This window comes from Toxorhynchites rutilus, chromosome 1, assembly GCF_029784135.1.
Source record: "Toxorhynchites rutilus septentrionalis strain SRP chromosome 1, ASM2978413v1, whole genome shotgun sequence".
Classification (NCBI taxonomy): Eukaryota; Metazoa; Arthropoda; class Insecta; order Diptera; family Culicidae; genus Toxorhynchites; species Toxorhynchites rutilus.
In genome coordinates, this window is record NC_073744.1 from 31,349,856 (window position 1) to 31,368,988 (window position 19,133).

General features: G+C 36.3%; 1 protein-coding gene across 4 annotated transcripts; it reads right to left on the bottom strand.

Annotated features, from left to right (window-relative positions):
- Positions 1–920: 920 nt before the first annotated feature.
- On the bottom strand, positions 921–3,087 carry LOC129768158 (zinc finger protein 57-like). Of its 4 annotated transcripts, none has more exons than XM_055770821.1 (11): positions 2,932–3,087; positions 2,444–2,763; positions 2,310–2,393; positions 2,170–2,253; positions 2,031–2,114; positions 1,876–1,959; positions 1,736–1,819; positions 1,597–1,680; positions 1,459–1,542; positions 1,321–1,404; positions 921–1,266 (listed from the first exon to the last, which is right to left on the bottom strand). In XM_055770821.1, exons 1-11 carry the CDS (start codon positions 2,952–2,954, stop codon positions 1,037–1,039), a joined length of 1,245 nt encoding a protein of 414 aa, XP_055626796.1. In that variant the 5' UTR covers positions 2,955–3,087; the 3' UTR covers positions 921–1,036. The 4 variants fall into 4 exon arrangements, with proteins under 4 accessions (XP_055626796.1, XP_055625997.1, XP_055627582.1 ...); XM_055770022.1 differs by having other exon boundaries at positions 2,444–2,766; positions 2,932–3,085; XM_055771607.1 differs by lacking the exon at positions 2,310–2,393 and having other exon boundaries at positions 2,444–2,766; positions 2,932–3,085.
- Between the last annotated feature and the right edge of the window lie 16,046 nt (positions 3,088–19,133).

Sequence of the window (19,133 nt, forward strand, 5' to 3'; positions counted from 1 at the left end):
TTTGTGCTAGCGAAATTGATCTTTGTTCGAAACTGGAAATGTATTTTAAAGTGATGAAACGCACTCCTATATCTTCTTCTATCTATACCAATAAAAGCAGAACTCGAGGAATAAGAGCAGAACTCGAGGAAGGAATTGTCCGATTTAGGACTGAAACATGTTATTTGCAAGTGGTTGAAAAATCTTGAACGAGAATTGTGTCTGAAAATAATCTGATATTATAATGATGAATTTTGGTAGAAATACTAGGAATTTTATAGTAAACGGTAAATTCAACGGGGTCGATTAGAAGATCAATCAATGAACAGTTCTGCGATTGGACCCATGAACTCGCTCATAGTAAGAAAACGTAAATGTTTAAAGGTATTGATAACAAAAAACTAATTTTGGGCGGGACGAAGTTTGCCGGGTCAGCTAATACCCAATAAAGTTGTACAAAATTGAATGAAATTTGTAGTAAGTGGTAGCTAATATACTAAGCTATCATGATGCCAAAACCTTGCCGTATGGCTTTCCTTTCCAAAGCCGTGAAAAATTATCGAAGTTTCTGTTCGATTTTTCGAACGCTTGGCATAAAACGGGTTAACCACGACATATCCGGACGGGAATTTCGTCGATCAGTTGCTGATTGGGTAACAATGAAGGTAGCAAAGGGTGCAAACGGAAAAGCTCACACATTTGTAGAGACATTCAAAATGATGACAACCACCAAATCCGTTCTGTTATTAGTACTAGGTTGAGATCTCTATGCCGGAAAATACACCCTGATATAATTCTGGAGGACTGATAATATGCGTATACAAGCGCAAATCGAAAGAAAAATCTCCCGTCCGGGAATCGAAACAAAAGCAACCCGAAGAGACACGAGTGACGCTAACTACTCGGTCACGGGAAGCACCACCTCAATGACAGATCCCCGATATCCAAAAAAATTGTTATATATTTTTAAAATTCCTGAAAATTTTTGTCTTATGAACTAATTCAGTAACGTTTTTTCCGATTATCCTTCCACAATATTCCGTGGCATAGAGATCCTTTAGCATCCAGTTTTCTCTTCTTCTACGGTCACCAGTGATTCCGAGTCCGATTTGATCTGGCCGTGCTGTCGACGGAGGTGCTTGGTGAGGCTGTAGGACTGGATAAACGCTCGCTTACAATACTCGCAAATGTATGGCCTCTCATTAGTGTGTGTCCGGATGTGCAACTGTAACGCTGGAGATATCTTGAACGTTTTGGAACAATGTGGACACGAATAGGGACGTTCACCTACAAAGGAATGACTCTGTTGAATGGTTCATTATAGTGAACCCGTTTACCAACCCGTATGCGCTCGAATGTGATATTGGAGCGTTGAACTGTCCTTGAACGCTTTCGGACAATGTGGACAAGGATATGGACGTTCACCTGCAAAATAATGACCCTGCTGAACGGTTCATTATAATAATTTTCTTTACCAACCAGTATGAATTAGAATGTGCTTTTTGAGCGTTTTAGATTGCTTAAACGCCTTCGGACAATGTGGACAAGGATAGGGTCGTTCACCTACAAAAGAATGACCCTGCTGAACGGTTCATTATAATAATTTTCTTTACCAACCAGTATGAATTAGAATGTGCTGTTTGAGTGTTTTAGATTGCTTAAACGCTTTCGGACAATGTGGACAAGGATAGGGTCGTTCACCTGTAAAGGGATAACTCTGTCCAATCTTCCATTATAATAAAACATTTTCACCAACCCGTATGAGTTCGAATGTGCAGTTGGAGCGTTGTCGGATGCTTAAACGCCTTCGGGCAATGTATACAAGTATAAGGACGTGCATCTGCAAATAAATAAATCTGGTGAATAGTTCATTGTACTAAAACATTGTTTTCCAACCGATATGAGTTCGAATGTGCCATTGGAGCGTTTTAGGATTCTTAAAAGCTTTCGAACATTGTGGGCAGGGATAGGGACGTTCACCTGCGAAGAAATTACTCTGCTGAACAGTTCATTATAGTGAAATGTGAGACAGTAAAATGTTCTTCACCAACCCGTATGAGTTATAATGTGTTCTTTGAGAGTTGTAGGACGCTTAAACGCCTTCGGACAATGTATACAGGAGTAGGGACGTTCGTCTGCAAGGCAATAACTCTGCTGAGAAGTTCATTATAGTAAACATATTTTACCAACCCGTATGTGTTCGAATGTGAAATTGGAGCGCTGAAGACTCCTTGAACCCTTTTGAACAATGTGGACAAGAATAAGGACGTTCACCTACAAAGATACGATCATGCTGAATGATTAATTAAATATATTGCTTTCCAACCAACCCGTATGAGTTCGAACGTGCACTTGGAGTTTGTATTTCGAGCGAAATTTTTTCTCACACATTTCACATTTTAACGGTTTCTTTTCTGAAACAGAATATCAGTCAATGTTTACAAAAATAACTGCACACTCTCACCCGTGTTGTTTCGTATATGGTCTGTCTCCAAATGGCCATCACTATCCGACAACTCGAGGTCATCAATCATTAACTCTGGCTCAATCTTGATGTCAGTCGGTTCAACTCTGAACAAAATTTGAAAGCAGCTCTCAGGAATATTGTGGACGGTTATAAACTCTTGGCGACATTTTTCGCATGTAGGATAACTGGTCAGCGGAGAAGTAAAACTGCTCAATTTCTGCAGGATAGTTTTTAGTTTCTGCTCTTGATGATGAGTAGGGATCAGTGTGTGAAGAAATTCCTCATTGTATGAATCGGAACAAAAGCTGCATTGGTCACTGCTAGAACGGAATGCAGTCGAACATCGGTGTCATTTAGGGTATTACTAATATATTACAATCGCAATCACGATATGCATACGGATTACAAATATTTGACTGATTAGGAAGAAATACAAACACAACAGAATTCAAGTTATTTCCTAGCCGTTTTCCCAATGTACTTACGGGTATTTGCAAACAATCGCCATCTCAACCCTTAGGTGCTATTTATTTTATTAGAATGAATTCAAACCTCAAAACTGCCCAATTATAATATGGAAATATTAACATTTCCTTTATATCAAGGCGCGTAGAAGTATATCCTAAGGTGGGCCAACTTGCTAAAACCAAGGCGCGTAGAAGTATTCCTAAGGTGGGCCAACTTGCTAAATCCAAGATAATGAACTATAGGTGTTTCGTTCTTGACACTTTCAGGACATGACGTGAGACGAGTAGCGAGACGTAACTTTCAGAATTATTTACTTTTTGTTTGGGTGTGTGGTTATGATTTCAATGTCAACTTGCTCAGGAAAATAACTGAAGGAAAAAATAAGCAAATATATATTTGTGAAAGATAGTGCACAACCTCCTTTTGCTCTAGCCAATTACTTGTAACGGCCCTTTCTGGATCTCCTTCCCGGTATATGCACAGCATTCTCCTCCTCCCTGAGCGAAATCAGTGGAGCCATAATCAGCGTTATTTTTTGTCACCATCGCCGTAAGCTGATAGTACTCTTTTCCCCGCCGATGGGAGCCAAACAGAAGTACATTTTGCTTGGAAAGAAAGGCGAAAAGATATACTACAATAAAGCGCGAGCAGCTTTTTTGCCAACGAATGCATTTGTCACCAAAAGATACGATTTGTTTTGTAAACAAATTTGTTTTTTCACGAGCAATGGCCGAACAGCAATTTTGACATTGCGGTCCACCTATAGTACAACGCCTTGGCTAAAACCAAGGCGCGTAGAAGTATATCCTAAGGTGGGCCAACTTGCTAAAACCACTCTTCAGGCATCTTGGAAATCTACTGTGTTTTGTTTGTAAACAAAACACAATACGCTAGTGCCGAAGCTCGTTCCTGATCAGTCTGTCTCTTTCACGCTTCAAGCAAATAATTCCCCTTCTGCTTTCTTCCGTACTGTTTTCATATACCGCTCCCCTAACCAACTTAGTGACGAAACGGCCTCACCTAGTACCATAGACCCGTCTTGCTTTATATTTCAGGAGTGAAAACAAAACAATCTGGTTTGTGTACACTTAGAAACTTTACTTATACTTTACTTATACATATTCGAATTATACACTTAGTGTATAATTCGAATATGTATTTTGAATTGTATCTACACTGAGAGAAATAATTAGTAAATATAACGAATTTTTTGGTAAATACTACCAATCTATAGTCATTTTCGACCGTACTAATAAACACATATGTCAAGCAGAACCATGATTCGGAAGCCCAATATCGGCTACATTTTCTCGCCGAAAATGCACGTATCAGAATTATATCCTTATTATACCTCCGTATTGCCTTATGGGAACAATGAAAATGGCTAATACGCGCTTTTCTCACCAGTTTTCCTTCGTTCCTTCGTTCTCAAGCGTATAAATGTACTTGTGTATGCAGACGACATGAAGCTATTCGCGGAAATTGGAAATGAAAACGATATCGAAGCATTCCAAAACGAAATACATGTATTCCATACTTGGCGATCTACTAAAACTGAATATAAAAAAAAGGAACTCCATTACATTTAGCAGAAAAAATCATGTACCAAATATTGTAATACGTCTTGGAAATCAAAATGTAGAGAAATGTGAAATAGTTAGAGATCTAGGCGTCGTCCTGGACTGTAAACTCACATTCATAGAACACTACAACTCTGTAATCAATAAGGCAAATAGTGTGTTAAGCTTTGTCAAACGCTTCTCACATAACTTCCGGGACCCATACATAATCAAGCTTTTGTATATCACATACGTAAGGCCTATTCTGGAATACTATAACATCGTTTAGAACCCGTCTATGGTCGTACATGAAGAATGCATTGAGTCAGTCCAGAAACAGTTTCTCATATTTGCACTCCGTAAGTTGAACTGGACCCCATTTCCACTTCCTTCATATGAAGCACGCTGCATGCTCATAAACATCCAAGAACTAAAGGAACGCCGTAAATTTGCAATGCTTTCTTTTGTTAATGATCTAATTTCGCAACGAGTACAATCAGCTGAATTACTAGAAAAAAATAATTTCTATGTACCTGGGCGTCATCCAGAACAAATTATGCAAACAATAGGAGCGTTGATGCGTATATACAATCAGCACTGCGAATTAATTGACACAGCAATGAATAAAAAACATTTAAAAAGAAACATGTACCGTAAGAATAATATTTGACTTAAGAAAACATTGTAACATTAATATATAAGTATGTAATCTACATTTGTTTGACGAAAATGAATAAATAAATAAAATAAATAAATAAATAAATAAATCAAGCTTGAATCGCGACGGCGGAGAGTTTTGTTTGGAAAACCTGAGAAGGTAACCGACAGAATTCCTCTAGAGCCAATCGTCGACGATTACGCTAGTCTCGATATGAGAGAGAACTTCCAGAAGATGGTGGAGATGCTTGTCCAAAAGCAGGGTCTGTTCCAAAAAGAGATAGCAGACTTTTTCCCTGTCTCACCACATACAGTCTGAACCTGGGATCACCGAACAATATCGTCAAATGTGTCTCTCCGCCAACAGCCACCAGTCTACAGGTGATGCGGGAGCCCACCCGACTTCCAATAGCACCCTACCGAGAAGCTATATTAAGTTGTCTCAATCAGAATCAGGTGATAATCCTGTCAGGCACCACCAGTTCCGGAAAAACCACACAAGTTCCACAGTATATTCTGGATGCATGCTGTCAACGAGGGGAACCTTGCCGAATCATTTCACTCAGCCACGGTAGCTGTCTGCCATTATGGTGGCTGATTGCGTCAGTTTCGAGCGGAACGAACCGCTTGGATAAACGGTTGTCTATCAGATTCGGTTGGAGAGTCAACTGGACCCAATCACAAACCTAGTGTTCTGTATGAATGGTGGGCTGCTGCGATGTCTGATGAGGAAAAATATAAACAGTATTTTAAACGATATGCAATGTTTGGACAAGAATTATAACAATAGATAAAGATTGATAAAGATTGAAAGAAATATATTTGAGATTCAAAAACATAGTTTGATTACATTTATTTTGCTATTCGTATTCTAACAAGCTTTGACTGGTAATTATATTTTATATTAACGTTTCGAAAAAATCGAAAGTGGCATAGTTATGTTTACTTATGGATATCAACACACGCCTGAGAAAATGTTTCTGCCGTTCAACACATAGATTGGATGTTTTGCCACTGTCGTCCACGAGCATCATCTTCTACGTGATCATCAATCAAATCATAATTGTGCTCTTCTTCACGTTGCTCTGATTTACAAGATTTGGATCATTTGCTTCATTTTCCCTGGCTATATTGCATAATGTTGCACAGCATTTCACTATTTGTTTGGCAAAGCAAGAATCTATTCTCAAATAGTTCAAGCATGAAAATTTTTCTACGAGAACTCCCAGTGCCCGCTTAACTGTTTGTCGGGTGGACCTTGTGATATTCCCACAATCAACAACACACAACACTATCAATTGTTCGAAAACCGACATCCATTTCTCTCTAAATGTAATAATCAACACACTCGTGCTGTCAAACCAATTACACTGTAAATCTAGAATACCGCAGACCTCAATCTGTTGTTGTATCTACGCTCACTCTCGCTCGTTGGGTCATTGTTCAATGGTCTCATCAACCATACCTTCAACGGGTAAGTTGAATCACCTAATATGACACCATTGGGAATACGTTTTCTTGTTCCATATGCTGGTATAAGCGACTTCTGCGCAACACTCTTGCGTCATGTACACTTCCAGGCCAAATAGCACTCGCGTGGAAAAACTCAAGTTGTAAGCCACAAACAACCATACAGTTAATGGAATGGAAACCTTTTCTATAAACGAAAGCTTCCTCATTCAATGGAGGCGCATCGATTGGAATGAACGATCCATCTATAATTGCAATCCTATATTTTTTTTTCCACTACTACCGGGATGTTCGATGGTCAACGAACTGTACACTGAAACAGTCTTCTGTTAATCGCTTTTACGACGCGAAGTACCGTTTTTCCCACTGTTGATTTGTGAATTCCGTGGCATGGCCCGGTACCATGGTATTGGCTCCCTTGTTTATTTTATTTATTTATTTATTCATTTCGTCAAACAAATGTAGACTACACACTAATGTTACAATGTTTTCTTAGGTTAAATATTATTTTTGCGGTACATGTTTCTTTTTAGCTGTTTTTTATTCATTGTTGTGTCAATTATTTCGCAGTGCTGATTGTATATACGCATCATGCGATTGATAGGGGCGTTATTTGCATAATTTGTTCTGGATGTTTTGGTTAGAAACAAATTTCGCGTTCTTAGTTGACGCGACGCTTAGTTGACGGTACATAGAAATTTAGTTTTTCTAGTAATTCAGCTGACTGTACTCGTTGCGAAATTAGGTCATTAACAAAAGAAAGCATTGCAAATTCACGGCGTTCTTTTAGTGTTTGGATGTTTATGAGCATGCAACGTGCTTCATATGAAGGAAGTGGAAATGAGGTCCAGTTGAGTTTACGAAGTGCAAATAGAAGAAACTGTTTCTGGACTGACTCAATGCGTTCTTCATGTACGACCATATACGGGTTCCAAACGATGTTACAGTATTCCAGAATAGGCCTTACATATGTAATATATAAAAGCTTTATTGTGTATGGGTCCTGGAAGTTATGTGAGAAGCGTTTGACAAAACTTAACACACTATTCGCCTTATTTATTACAGAGTTGTAGTGTTCTATGAATGTGAGTTTACAGTCCAGGACGACGCCTAGATCTCTAACTATTTCACATTTTTCTACATTTTGATTTCCAAGACATATTACAATATTTGGTACATGTTTTTTTCTGCTAAATGTTATAGAGTTGCACTTTTTCACATTCAGTGTTAGTAGATTTTTATCACACCAAGTATGGAATACATGTATTTCGTTTCGAAATGCTTCGATGTCGTTTTCATTTCCAATTTCCGCGAAAAGCTTCATGTCGTCGGCATACACAAGTACATTGATACGCTCCCTTGTCCGAACCAATGTCAGACTGTACACAATTGTTGATGTGGCTTGAGTGCACCTCCACGATTTTAAAGCTCGATGTCAGGAACAATTACCCGCAAAATCTCCTCTACTTTCGCAGGAGTCATCCGAAACGCTGCATAAAAATCAGCTTCATGATTAAAAGTGAAATTTGTTCATGGTGCGTAATATTTTACTATGTGGTATTTTTGTTTACACAAAATAACACTTTCTTCGTCATTCGATTTGTCCTAAAAGTTTAACGGTACATTTCCGTACTCGCAAAATTCAAAAGAAAAATCGAACTTAAAAAACCGAACTTGTAAATAAAGTTACGTGTCCACTCAAAGTTGTAGAAAAAAGTACAAGTCGAAACTAATAATTTGCTTTCGTATTTTGTTTATGCAACATTTACTTGTAATATGTGATATGTTACGCTGATAATTTCAGTGTAAACAACTTGTAATATTAGACTTGTAGATTTGTACTTCTAAATTCATTATGCAACAGGGATCTACAAGTTACAAGTTACAAGACTAATATTATTAGTGACATTTCGATTATGCAACAGGGCCCAGGCACTGTACCATTATCATCGAGAAAGTCCAATTACAGGTCACAATCGCCTCTAAAGTGCGCTACACATACAACGTCTCGTCACCGTGAAGTCAACGTAGAGGAATGAAATGTCAAATATACTCCTATGGAAATCGTATGGTGGCATTCACATACATAATCACCGGCAACTTTGACGTCGGCAAAATAAGTCCAAGAGAATAGTTGACGGGTCGGTGACGGTGACGCTGTATGTGTAGCGCACTTAATGCCGTACTTAGTGGTGCAGTGATATGTCGAATTAGATGTAACTTACTGTATTTGGGACATGTATAAACCTAGGTGGTGCGGACTCAATTCACTTCATTTTCAAGCAAATTCATGCATGCTTTCAAGCGATTTCTGGCAATAAATTGTCAGACCACCAGAGATGCCAGAACTACAAATATGTTTGTAAATTTACAGACATATCTGTAAAAAACTTTATTTTTGTTGTAGACTTTTTGGATACAATAATATTTCACAGGTTTTTGAAAAATAAGAGGCTCTATTCATCACATCAAAGACATTTGACTCACCATATGACATTTTCCATAGTTTTAATACAGAAAAGTTTTTTTTTTATTAATTCGTTTATTTTTACAGGCTCAGTCACATAAGTTTAAAGGAGCTGAATTCTTAACTAAACATATTAACTATATCTATATATATATATATATATATATATATATATATATATATATATATATATATATATATGAACAATTTTCCTTAATTCTATTGTGAATAAGGTAGAAAACCGATTACTCGCGGTAGACTCGAGTTTAGAAGGGCGACATATTTTTATCAGGAATAGGATGGGATATAAGGATATGTTGACAATGTTCACACTCACACTCTCACTCACACTCATCACACTCAATTCTTAAACCTATCTTATAACTACTATGTATTTACATTTCAACTAAATACAGAAAAGTTATTATATTTAGTTTATATCAACACACATGACGTTAGACCAGCGATACACCTGCGGCCCGGCAGACTTTCTGGTTGGCTCATCTGGTGTGTATGAAGTTTGGAACTCATCCACATAAGTACTTCTGCCCTGACATCATTGCAGACGAAAGAGAGGATACGATTATTCCCAATTAATGAAAAATTGCTTCCTCTGCAGGTAGGAAAAAATCTTGAACGAAAATTGTCTCTGATAATTATTTTCTGTTCTGGATAAGCTCGTTTTGCTGAAATTCAAGGAGATTTATAGAAAAATAGTTAAGTTAGGGTCAGGACTATGTCTTCTAAGTATTTAACGACATCGAATAACAATTTTTATTCTATTTTCAACAACTTACATTTGCTTTCGGGTCTGCTTATGACGAAATATGGGTTACTGTTCGATATTGTTACAGCAGACATGGTTCATGGCCGTGTGGTGATCTAAAGCTTGTATAGCCTCTCATGGCGGATGGAAAATATACACTGCATTTTCTTATAAATTTCACCAACGACAAGACCGCAAGCCTTGGTGGATGTCCAACATATCAACGAAGAAATACTGATTATAATGATTATAGAAATTAACAACGCGTGTGTATGTGTATGTATGTATGTGTAGATCGTTGAAACATTTAAACACACTTATAACACATAAATAATTTTTTATTTTACAATTAACATATTCACATATTCACTATTGAATGAAAAATTTTACTTCTTGTTAATTTACTAATTAAAACACGTCGTACTGAACCTTCATCAGCTGTCATCAGAAATATTTTTTATCACAGAACAACGTTTGCCGGGTATATATACAGCCATTCCGTGCAAAACCTATATAGTGGTTCTCCGATTTTCGTCAAAAGTGGTAATTTTGTTTTTTATCGCAAAAAATCAGACCCGTATTTTTTATTTTCTCAGTGGGGTTTCCATTCTCATTTTAGGGTAGTCCGAAAAATAATTTTTTTCTACTTTTTCCCAAAAATGACAAATGAAAATTAATAACTTTTGAATCACTGAACCGATTTAGATAATCGACATATAAAATTGAAACTAATGACCAAGCCTTTCATTAAAAAATATTTAAAAATTATTATATTTTAGTAATTATTGATTGTAGTTGTTTTTATTTTTTTATGACTTCGGACTAGAGGGCGCTATATTTTTTAATATTTTTTCTTGAAGCTGGGATTTTTTACATAACATATCTCGATATCAGAGATGCTATTTTTTCGTTTTTTAGATATGATTTGAAAAATCATTTTCCAAATTTCAATCATTATAGTCTGTTCAGTTGGACAGACTATAATTTTCTGCAAAAAATCATAACATTTGAATTACTGAACCGATTTAGATGATCGATATATTGAATTGAAGCCAATAAGCTAAAACAAGCCTTCCTTGAAAAAATATCACACTTGCAGGAAGATTGGATTCTAGTCGCATAGGTCTAGTTTAGTCACATAGGAATATTGATCGAAGACTTAAAACATGTTAAATTTACAAAATTATGATTTAAAAACGATAATTATAGCATCTCTGATATCGAGATATGTTAGGTAAATAATCCTCAGCTTTCCAGAAAGAATATAAAACAATATAGCGCTCCTATTTTTAACCGAGAAAACTATGAAAAACTACCTCAATCAATAATTACAAAAACAAAAATTCGTTTTTTTTTCGCAAAAGTAATATTTTTTCAAAGAAAAATAACTCGTAAGCTTCAATTTGATATGTCGATGATATGAATCGGTCCAATAGTTCAAAAGTTATGGCTTTTTGTAGTGGGAAAATTGTTTTTCGAACCATCAATTAGTTTTGAAAAATCATATTTCAAAAACGAAAAAAATTACATCTCTGATATCGAGATATTTTATGTAAAAAAGTCTCAGCTTTCAAGAAAAAATATTTAAAAATATAGCGCCCCCTAGTCCAAACCCATGAAAACATAAAAAACTACTACAATCAATAATTACGAAAATAGGATCCATATTCTCTGCAAGTTCAATATTTTTCAATTAAAGCTCATTGTCACGTGGACAACTTTAGGGGGGTAGGGGATACGAGAATGTCCACGCTTGTCCACTGTGAGGGAGGATAGGGTTCAGATAATGTCCACGTGGACACGTTAAATGAATATTAAAAAAAATCACTTCTGTATTCAACAATACGTGAAACCTATTCTGCATTTCCAAGAAAAGCCATATTTATCAGTAACAGGGTTGAACTGTCTGTCCATATTTGTTCATATCGTTGAATTTTTTTTTCTTAAATGTGTATTCTGAGATTAACGTACATGAACTGAGAGCGTTCGATTTACTTTCAATTAGTTTAGAGAGTCATTGATGAAAATGAAAGACGCCTGTTGGATACAAGTGAAAATTGAAGTTGGTGAACCCCCCGGGCACAACAAAATTTGCTGCACAGGTCGAATTATTTGGTTTCTAAACTTCACTCACCAATACATAAACACGTAAATAGAATCAGGAAAGGATAGGGATAGAAAAGAGAAAACAATAAATACAAGGGAAAGTATTGTAACTATTGAAAATAAATTTCAAAAGGAACAGAAGATCAAAAAGGTTTTAAACAAGACACCCATTACCCAATAGAAAACCCCAATCATTACAATTTCGGAAGGATTGGAGGACAAACCTTTTATAAAACCTACAATCGATTTCTATACCCAAGTACCAAGAACTCATTGTAAATTGAATATAAATTAGTGAATTGTACATGTATTGTGAAATAAACCGAATCACCGTAAATTGCACAATGAGAATGATTTGCTAGTCCCAAGCGTCATTCTGTGTGTTCTTTGTGCAATTTGGTTGGTTCAGGTCAATCACGGAGAGTAACTACGAGTTGTACAGTCTACCCAAGCTCGAGCTGTAGTTGTATTGTGAAATAAAGCAAAAAGTTGTGTGATTAAGCGTTTTTACAAAACGAAGTGGTTTCAAAATTAAATTTACCATCCGAGTAATTGCGAGAGAGGAACCCATCCACAGGGCAAGGGTCCAATACGTAGAGGAAACAACGCCACCAATGTAAAAACTACTTGTTTAAAAGTTTTTAGAACTCCTAAGTTTTGCAAACATGAAACACGAACAACAATTTTTTTTCAATGGTGCACAGAACGTATCCCTGGATAAGTGTACCTAGTAACGAAGATAATCTTCATTGAAATGTAATATTCTCTGGAATACACTTCTATTGAGTTGTCCGGGAAGTTCGTGCCACCCTTGATGTTAATCAAATCGAGATGCAGATCAAGAATAACCCTCAGTACACGACACAAGAAATAGCAGACTCATTACAAATATTTATATTCATGAGTGAACCTGAAACTTGGCTACGTAACCCAGCAAACATTAAATCGCATAACAAGCGTATATATAACATCATATGCCCTAAAATTTGGTTGGCATATAATGCGCCTGACTGGCATATGCATTCAAAAGTGGAGGCCATACCCAGCAAACATTAAATCGTATAACTTTGCACATGATAAGTCACATATAATTTCGTATCAAATCACAATCGCATAAAATATCAATCAAAATATCGATCATATATATCTAAAATCGCATAAAATGCAAAAACACGATTTTCCACGTCATCGATGGATTGAGTGGTAACGTTGTCGTATCAAATCGCATATCAGTCCAAAAAGCATCGCATATCGTTATATATGGCTTTATATGCGTACAAAATATGGCATATACGTATATTGCCTCCACTTTTGTGTGTATATGCTAGTTATCTGCATCATATATCATACAAATGTGTCTTGGTTGTATGTATATCGCCTCCAATTATAGCTATTCGTACGACTTAATGTTTGCTGGGATATACATACATGGCAAATGCTTACCGAATTTGTTTGGATGAATATGCAACTTTGACCGGCTATAATAGCGATTATGTTGAAATTGAAGTGCAATCTAATATGAATATATTCATGAATTGTCAAAGCACCAAATACGACTTTTGCCATATTCATATACGATTTATTACAGACATAGAAAAAAACAAATGGCGCAAAATATTTTCGTGAAAGGTTTATTATAGCCTCACGAATTGCCATTTTTATATATGAGTATTTATGTTTGTAGAAATAATAATTGTTTGATTGACTTGTGTTGGGAGTGGAATATGAATGTTTGAAATGGCACAGATTGATGTTTGGTGAAAACTGCTCCGATGTGGATTCGAACTCCGGTCGTCTGGATTATCATCCACCAGCTATCTCGCGCGGCTATCTGAAATTCTCTAATATGATTCACTGTTTCCTGATTTTCTTCGACATGCAACACGATTCACTACAGTACTGAATCGATTTAAATTATAAGCTTATACGACACACAAACTGCATCAGCGTAATATACGCATATGATGCGGATTAAATATATTTTATGACAATGTGCATCATAAAATTGATGTTTATTATACCGAATTGCGACTTAATTTGCTAATGGTATTTAAAACCGAGTTTTTACATTTTATGCGATTTCAAATATACACGATACATACTTTGATTGAACTTCGCACGTGTAAAATTATACGATTTAATGTTTACTGTGTAGTTCATGTGCGTTACCTTCAGAATATACATTTCCGGAAAGAGGTTCAGTCATATGAAAAAATATGGATGTTTGACCGAGCAGCACTCTCAGGCAGTTCAGTCTTTTTATAAATGAATACTGAGTACTCAGGGCGGGCGTGAAGTTCAAAAAATCGTGTAAATACAAAACAGATCACATTCAATTTTGACTTTTAACATGAATGTTTTACTTGACAAAATTACTTAACGTATCCACGTGGACATTATCAAAACCCCCTCCCCCCTCACCGTGGACAAGCGTGGACATTTTCGTAACCCTGTAATGTGTTGAAATTCTCGTGATATAAAAATTTGGAACTGTTTATCCGTATCTGTATGTAAAATCAAGTTCATCGTAAATACACCTTGCGGCACTTATTAGGTCGTTTTTGCTGAGACGAACCAGTTTAGCAGAACAGGAGAGAATAGCTTAAAGTCTCAAAAAATAAAGAATAAAAAACGTAATATAACGTAATAACTACGTCAATGGGATTTGGAAGAAACTAAACAGCTATACAAATAACGTCACGGGAAATGCTGGGGAAAAATTGAAAACAAACCGTTACTATTTATAAAGCTAACATTTCTATCAATGTCCAATCATAGAAAACTAAACAGGAACAAATTTAAAATGAAATTGAAGCGCAATTCAATTATTTTATATTTTTTTCAAAAAATGGAGAAATGTCCACGTGGACAACAGGGGGAGGGGTATAGATAAAGTCCACGCTTGTCCACGGAGGGGGGTGTCTAAAATCGTGCTTTTTCTGTCCACGTGGTATGTGGACAGCCCCTTAGGGAGGTCTATTGCTATAGATGGATTTATTCACCCGAAAATAGATGTAAACGGGTGAGAATATATATGATACACTTCTCCGAGGGATAAATGTATAAGATGAATAGAATAAATTCGGGCATATGTAAACGCTGGTGAATTTCTCACTGGTGAGAAATAACTGAAGTTGAATGCAGTATGAAGTTGAATGCAGACTGAAGTATGAATATATTCGCTATATAAGTTCATGCTAGTGTAAGTGGTTGATGCGATTTCTATAAATCTCATCATATTTCTTCACACGAATATATCACTAGTCTAAACCCACCCTTAGGTATTTACTCATTGATCAATGAGATACATATAGACGTGGAGCAGTAGGCGAAGTATATCTGTATTGGCAAGCAAAATATCGTGTCGTAATCATTTGCATTCAATATGGAATGTATATGGAAGATACAAAACAATGTTGAAAGTACTCACGGTTGCATGATAATTTGAGCCAAAATTCTCATGAAATCATTCAACTGGTTGTTTTCTAACAGATGACTATTATATCGTGGCTTATTTCGATTATTCATGTGGTAAAAAGATCCAGAGAGCAGTCGTATGCTTAGTTTTCGAAAGCAGTAACATTTCCGATGAAATTTTGATTAATTGGCGATTATTATCTCACAACATACACACCGACACTGAGAGCCTTCGAAACATCAACTTCATAATGGTAAAATAATGAAACTTCGTTGGTTTCTACGAACGTGGGGGAGTAAAAATGGCACATGGAAGTATCACGTTTATCCGTCTTTTTCGACGTGATTTCACAAATATTCACTCCGTGCTATCTCATTAGCCTCATATTCAGCGAGAGTTCTACAAAAATGTACGTTTTTAATTGATAAATTACTTCCTGAAAATAGCATTTTTACATGGATGCGGTGGGCAATCAAAGATAAACACAACGACTGACGTCACTATTTGCTAAATAGTTATGGCAGCGCATGCTATGTCGCTCGAAACTCGACCATCTTCATTACCTTTTTTCCAGGACATTGCTCATTGATGGAGCCCCTTGAAAATTGTAATAGCTGATTTACACATTGACCAGTAATTGGCGCCAGTTACTTGAACGTCAACGGCACGCCATATTTAGATCACCAGTTGACTGGTGCTGTGCGTTTATACACATTTTCAACAACTGGACAGCTTGGCTGTCACTTTATCCTCGATGACGAATGACAGTGGCGACGTCTGGTGGCGATAACCATTTTGGGAGGCAAATTAATCTTTATCGGTTTTGTAAGAGCGAAGGCAGTTTTAAATTGTCAAAATTTGAATGAAAAATTTTACTTCTTGTTAATTTACTAATTAAAACACGTCGTACTGAACCTTCATCAGCTGTTTCCTGATATTTCCATGATTTCATTGTCTATTATCATTTTCGCTTCACAAATCGAACACATGAAGCACAATGCCGTCAACGCGAATGGAGATTCTTCCATGGATACGTTGAGGGAATTGAATTTGATGTTCCTTGTACCGTCGAACCATCCAGTGTTGGCAAATGTACAGATTTATCCGGAAAGGTATATTTATTTAACTTTTTTTTGTTTTGTTCTGTACAGTAAGAACACAGATGTTTCTCATAAATCACCGATAGGAACTGTTTTTAAACGGTTTTATTTAGCTTGCCCTGTAATTTGTATGTTTGTACGTTCATATGTTTGTAACATGTTTGTCTGTAGCGCATTACCACATCGATAGAAATTTGAGCCCCTTCCTGTTGACCGATTGATCTGAAATTTGGAACACACCTTTATCTCTGCAGTCATTATAAAACTGGGAATTTCATGATTTTAAAACTCCAATATGGCTGCCGTTACAAAATGGCGGATTACATATTCTCCCAAACTCCTTCAATATGGGTATCAAATGAAAGGGCTTGGCTAGTAGAACACAATTATTCATGAGGAATGCAAATCCAAAATGGCAGCCACCACAAAATGACGGATTACATATTTTTTCAAAACCCCATCAATATGGGTATCAAATGAAAGGGCTTGGCTAGTAGAACACAATTATTCATGAGAAATGCAAATCCAAAATGGCCGCCACCACAAAATGGCGGATTACATATTTTCTTTAAACTCGATCAATGTGGGTATCAAATGAAAGGGATTGAAAGTTATTTATAAAAAATGCGAATCAAAAATGGCCGCCACCACAAAATGGTGTATTACATATTTTCTCTAAACCCGATCAATATGGATATCAAATGAAAGGGATTGACTAGTAGGACACAGTTATTTATGAAAAATGCGAATCAAAAATGGCCGCCACCACAAAATGACTGATTACACGTTGTCTCAAAACCCAATCAATATGGGTATCAGATGAAAGAACTTAACTAGTAGAACACAGTTATACATGAGAAATGCAAATCCAAGATGGCAACCTCTACAAAATGGCGGATTACACATTTTATCAGAACCCCATCAATATGTATATCAAATGAAAGGGATTGACTAGTAGAAGACAGTAATTTATGAAAAATGCAAATCCAAAATGACCGCAGTCCCCAAACAACTAATTACTTTTTAAATGGTTTCATTCAGCTTGACCTGTTTGTATGTATGTTTGAATGTTTGTAGGGTTGTCCCATATTAATAGAAAATTGCCCCGTTCCTATTGACTGATTGATCTGAAATATGGAACATACTTTCAATTCTACTGCCATTATCAAACTACGTATTCTATGACCTTGAAAAAATTATTTTGGCCTTCGCTAAAAATGGCTGAATGACTTGGCATGAAGAACACGAAACATAATAAACAACATAAATTCAAAAAGGTCGCCGCCACTAAATGGTCGACTATTTATTTTTTGCAATTCCCTCAATTTCGGTATCAAATAAAATGATTTGACTAATAGAATACAATACATCATGAAAATATTCCGAAGAAAATTAGGTAAGAAATAAACGTTGGATTTCCATTATCCACAGTTAGTTGTTTCATCATATACCCCACGATGTTATTTTAGTCTCATCATTGCCCTAGATCAATGAAAGAACGGATGTGATAATTACTAACAGCTACTTGTCAAATTATTTCTAGCTCTTAGTACATTACACCGTTTAACTTAAAAAGGTTTTTTTACTTATTTTATTTCCTAGTTTCTCTACATTAAAACCATCCAAAACATATGTGTTTTTTCAATTTTTGTTTCTTACCTAACTTTCTTCGGAATATTTCGATGGTGTACTGTATTCTATAAGTGAAATCATTTCATTTGATACTAATATTGAGGGGATTGCAAAAAATACATAGTGGACCATTTTATTGCGGTGACCTTTTCGAAATTATGTTGTTCATAGTGTAGTGTATTCTCCAAGTCAAGCCATTCAGCCATTTTTTAGCAGCGGCCAAATCAAATTTTCCATTTTGGCCATTTTGGATTTGCATTTCTCATGAATAACTGTGTTCTACTAGTCAAGCCCTTTCATTTGATACCAATATTGACCGGGTTTTGAGAAAATATGTGAACCACCGTTTTGTGGAGGCGGCCATTTTGGATTTGCATTCCTCATGCATAATTGTGTTCTACTAGTCAAGCCCTTTGATTTGATACCCATGTTGATGGGGTTTTGAGAAAATATGTAATCCGCCATTTTGTAGCAGCCGCAATCTTGGATTTTTAAAATAATGAAATACCCAGTTTTATAATGACTGCAGAGATAAAGGTGTGTTCCAAATTTCAGACCAATCGGTCAACAGGAAGGGGGTTAAATTTCTTTTAATGTGGTAAAGCGCTACAAACAAACATGTTACAAACATACAAATTACAGAGCAAGCCAAATAACACCGTTTGATTAGCCGAAACCATAGCCGAAAAAGATTTTTCCCCTTCCAGTACAAATAAATATATGGCACCACTGAAACTGCCTGGCATTTCGATTTCACACAAATGTCTAATATGACGCACTGTTTGGAAGAAATTGTCATTTATCTATTGGCGCCAGTATCTAGAAAATTTTCTATTCGCTGGCGTGGCCAATTACTTGTGCGATACTTGCGCAAGTAACTGGAGCCGGATGTTTACATGGCTCTAATAACTAGACTCTAGTGATTGGATTCTTCTACTAGCGCGTTGACTGGCACCGTCTAAATCAGCCTTAACGGTTGACAGCTACACTTTATTTACAGTACACAATTTGCGAACTGTGTCATTCGTTTTTGTTTTCCGTCAA

Excerpts from the sequence above, each read along its gene's own strand:
- LOC129768158 (XM_055770022.1), bottom strand. The coding sequence starts at position 2,954 with ATGGCGATTGTTTGCAAATACCC. Across the intron at positions 1,405-1,458 it reads GCACATTCTAATTCATACTG|GTGAACGTCCATATCCTTGT; the intron begins GTTGGTAAAGAA and ends ATTATTTTGCAG. Across the intron at positions 1,267-1,320 it reads TCACATTCGAGCGCATACGG|GTGAACGTCCCTATTCGTGT; the intron begins GTTGGTAAACGG and ends ATTCCTTTGTAG.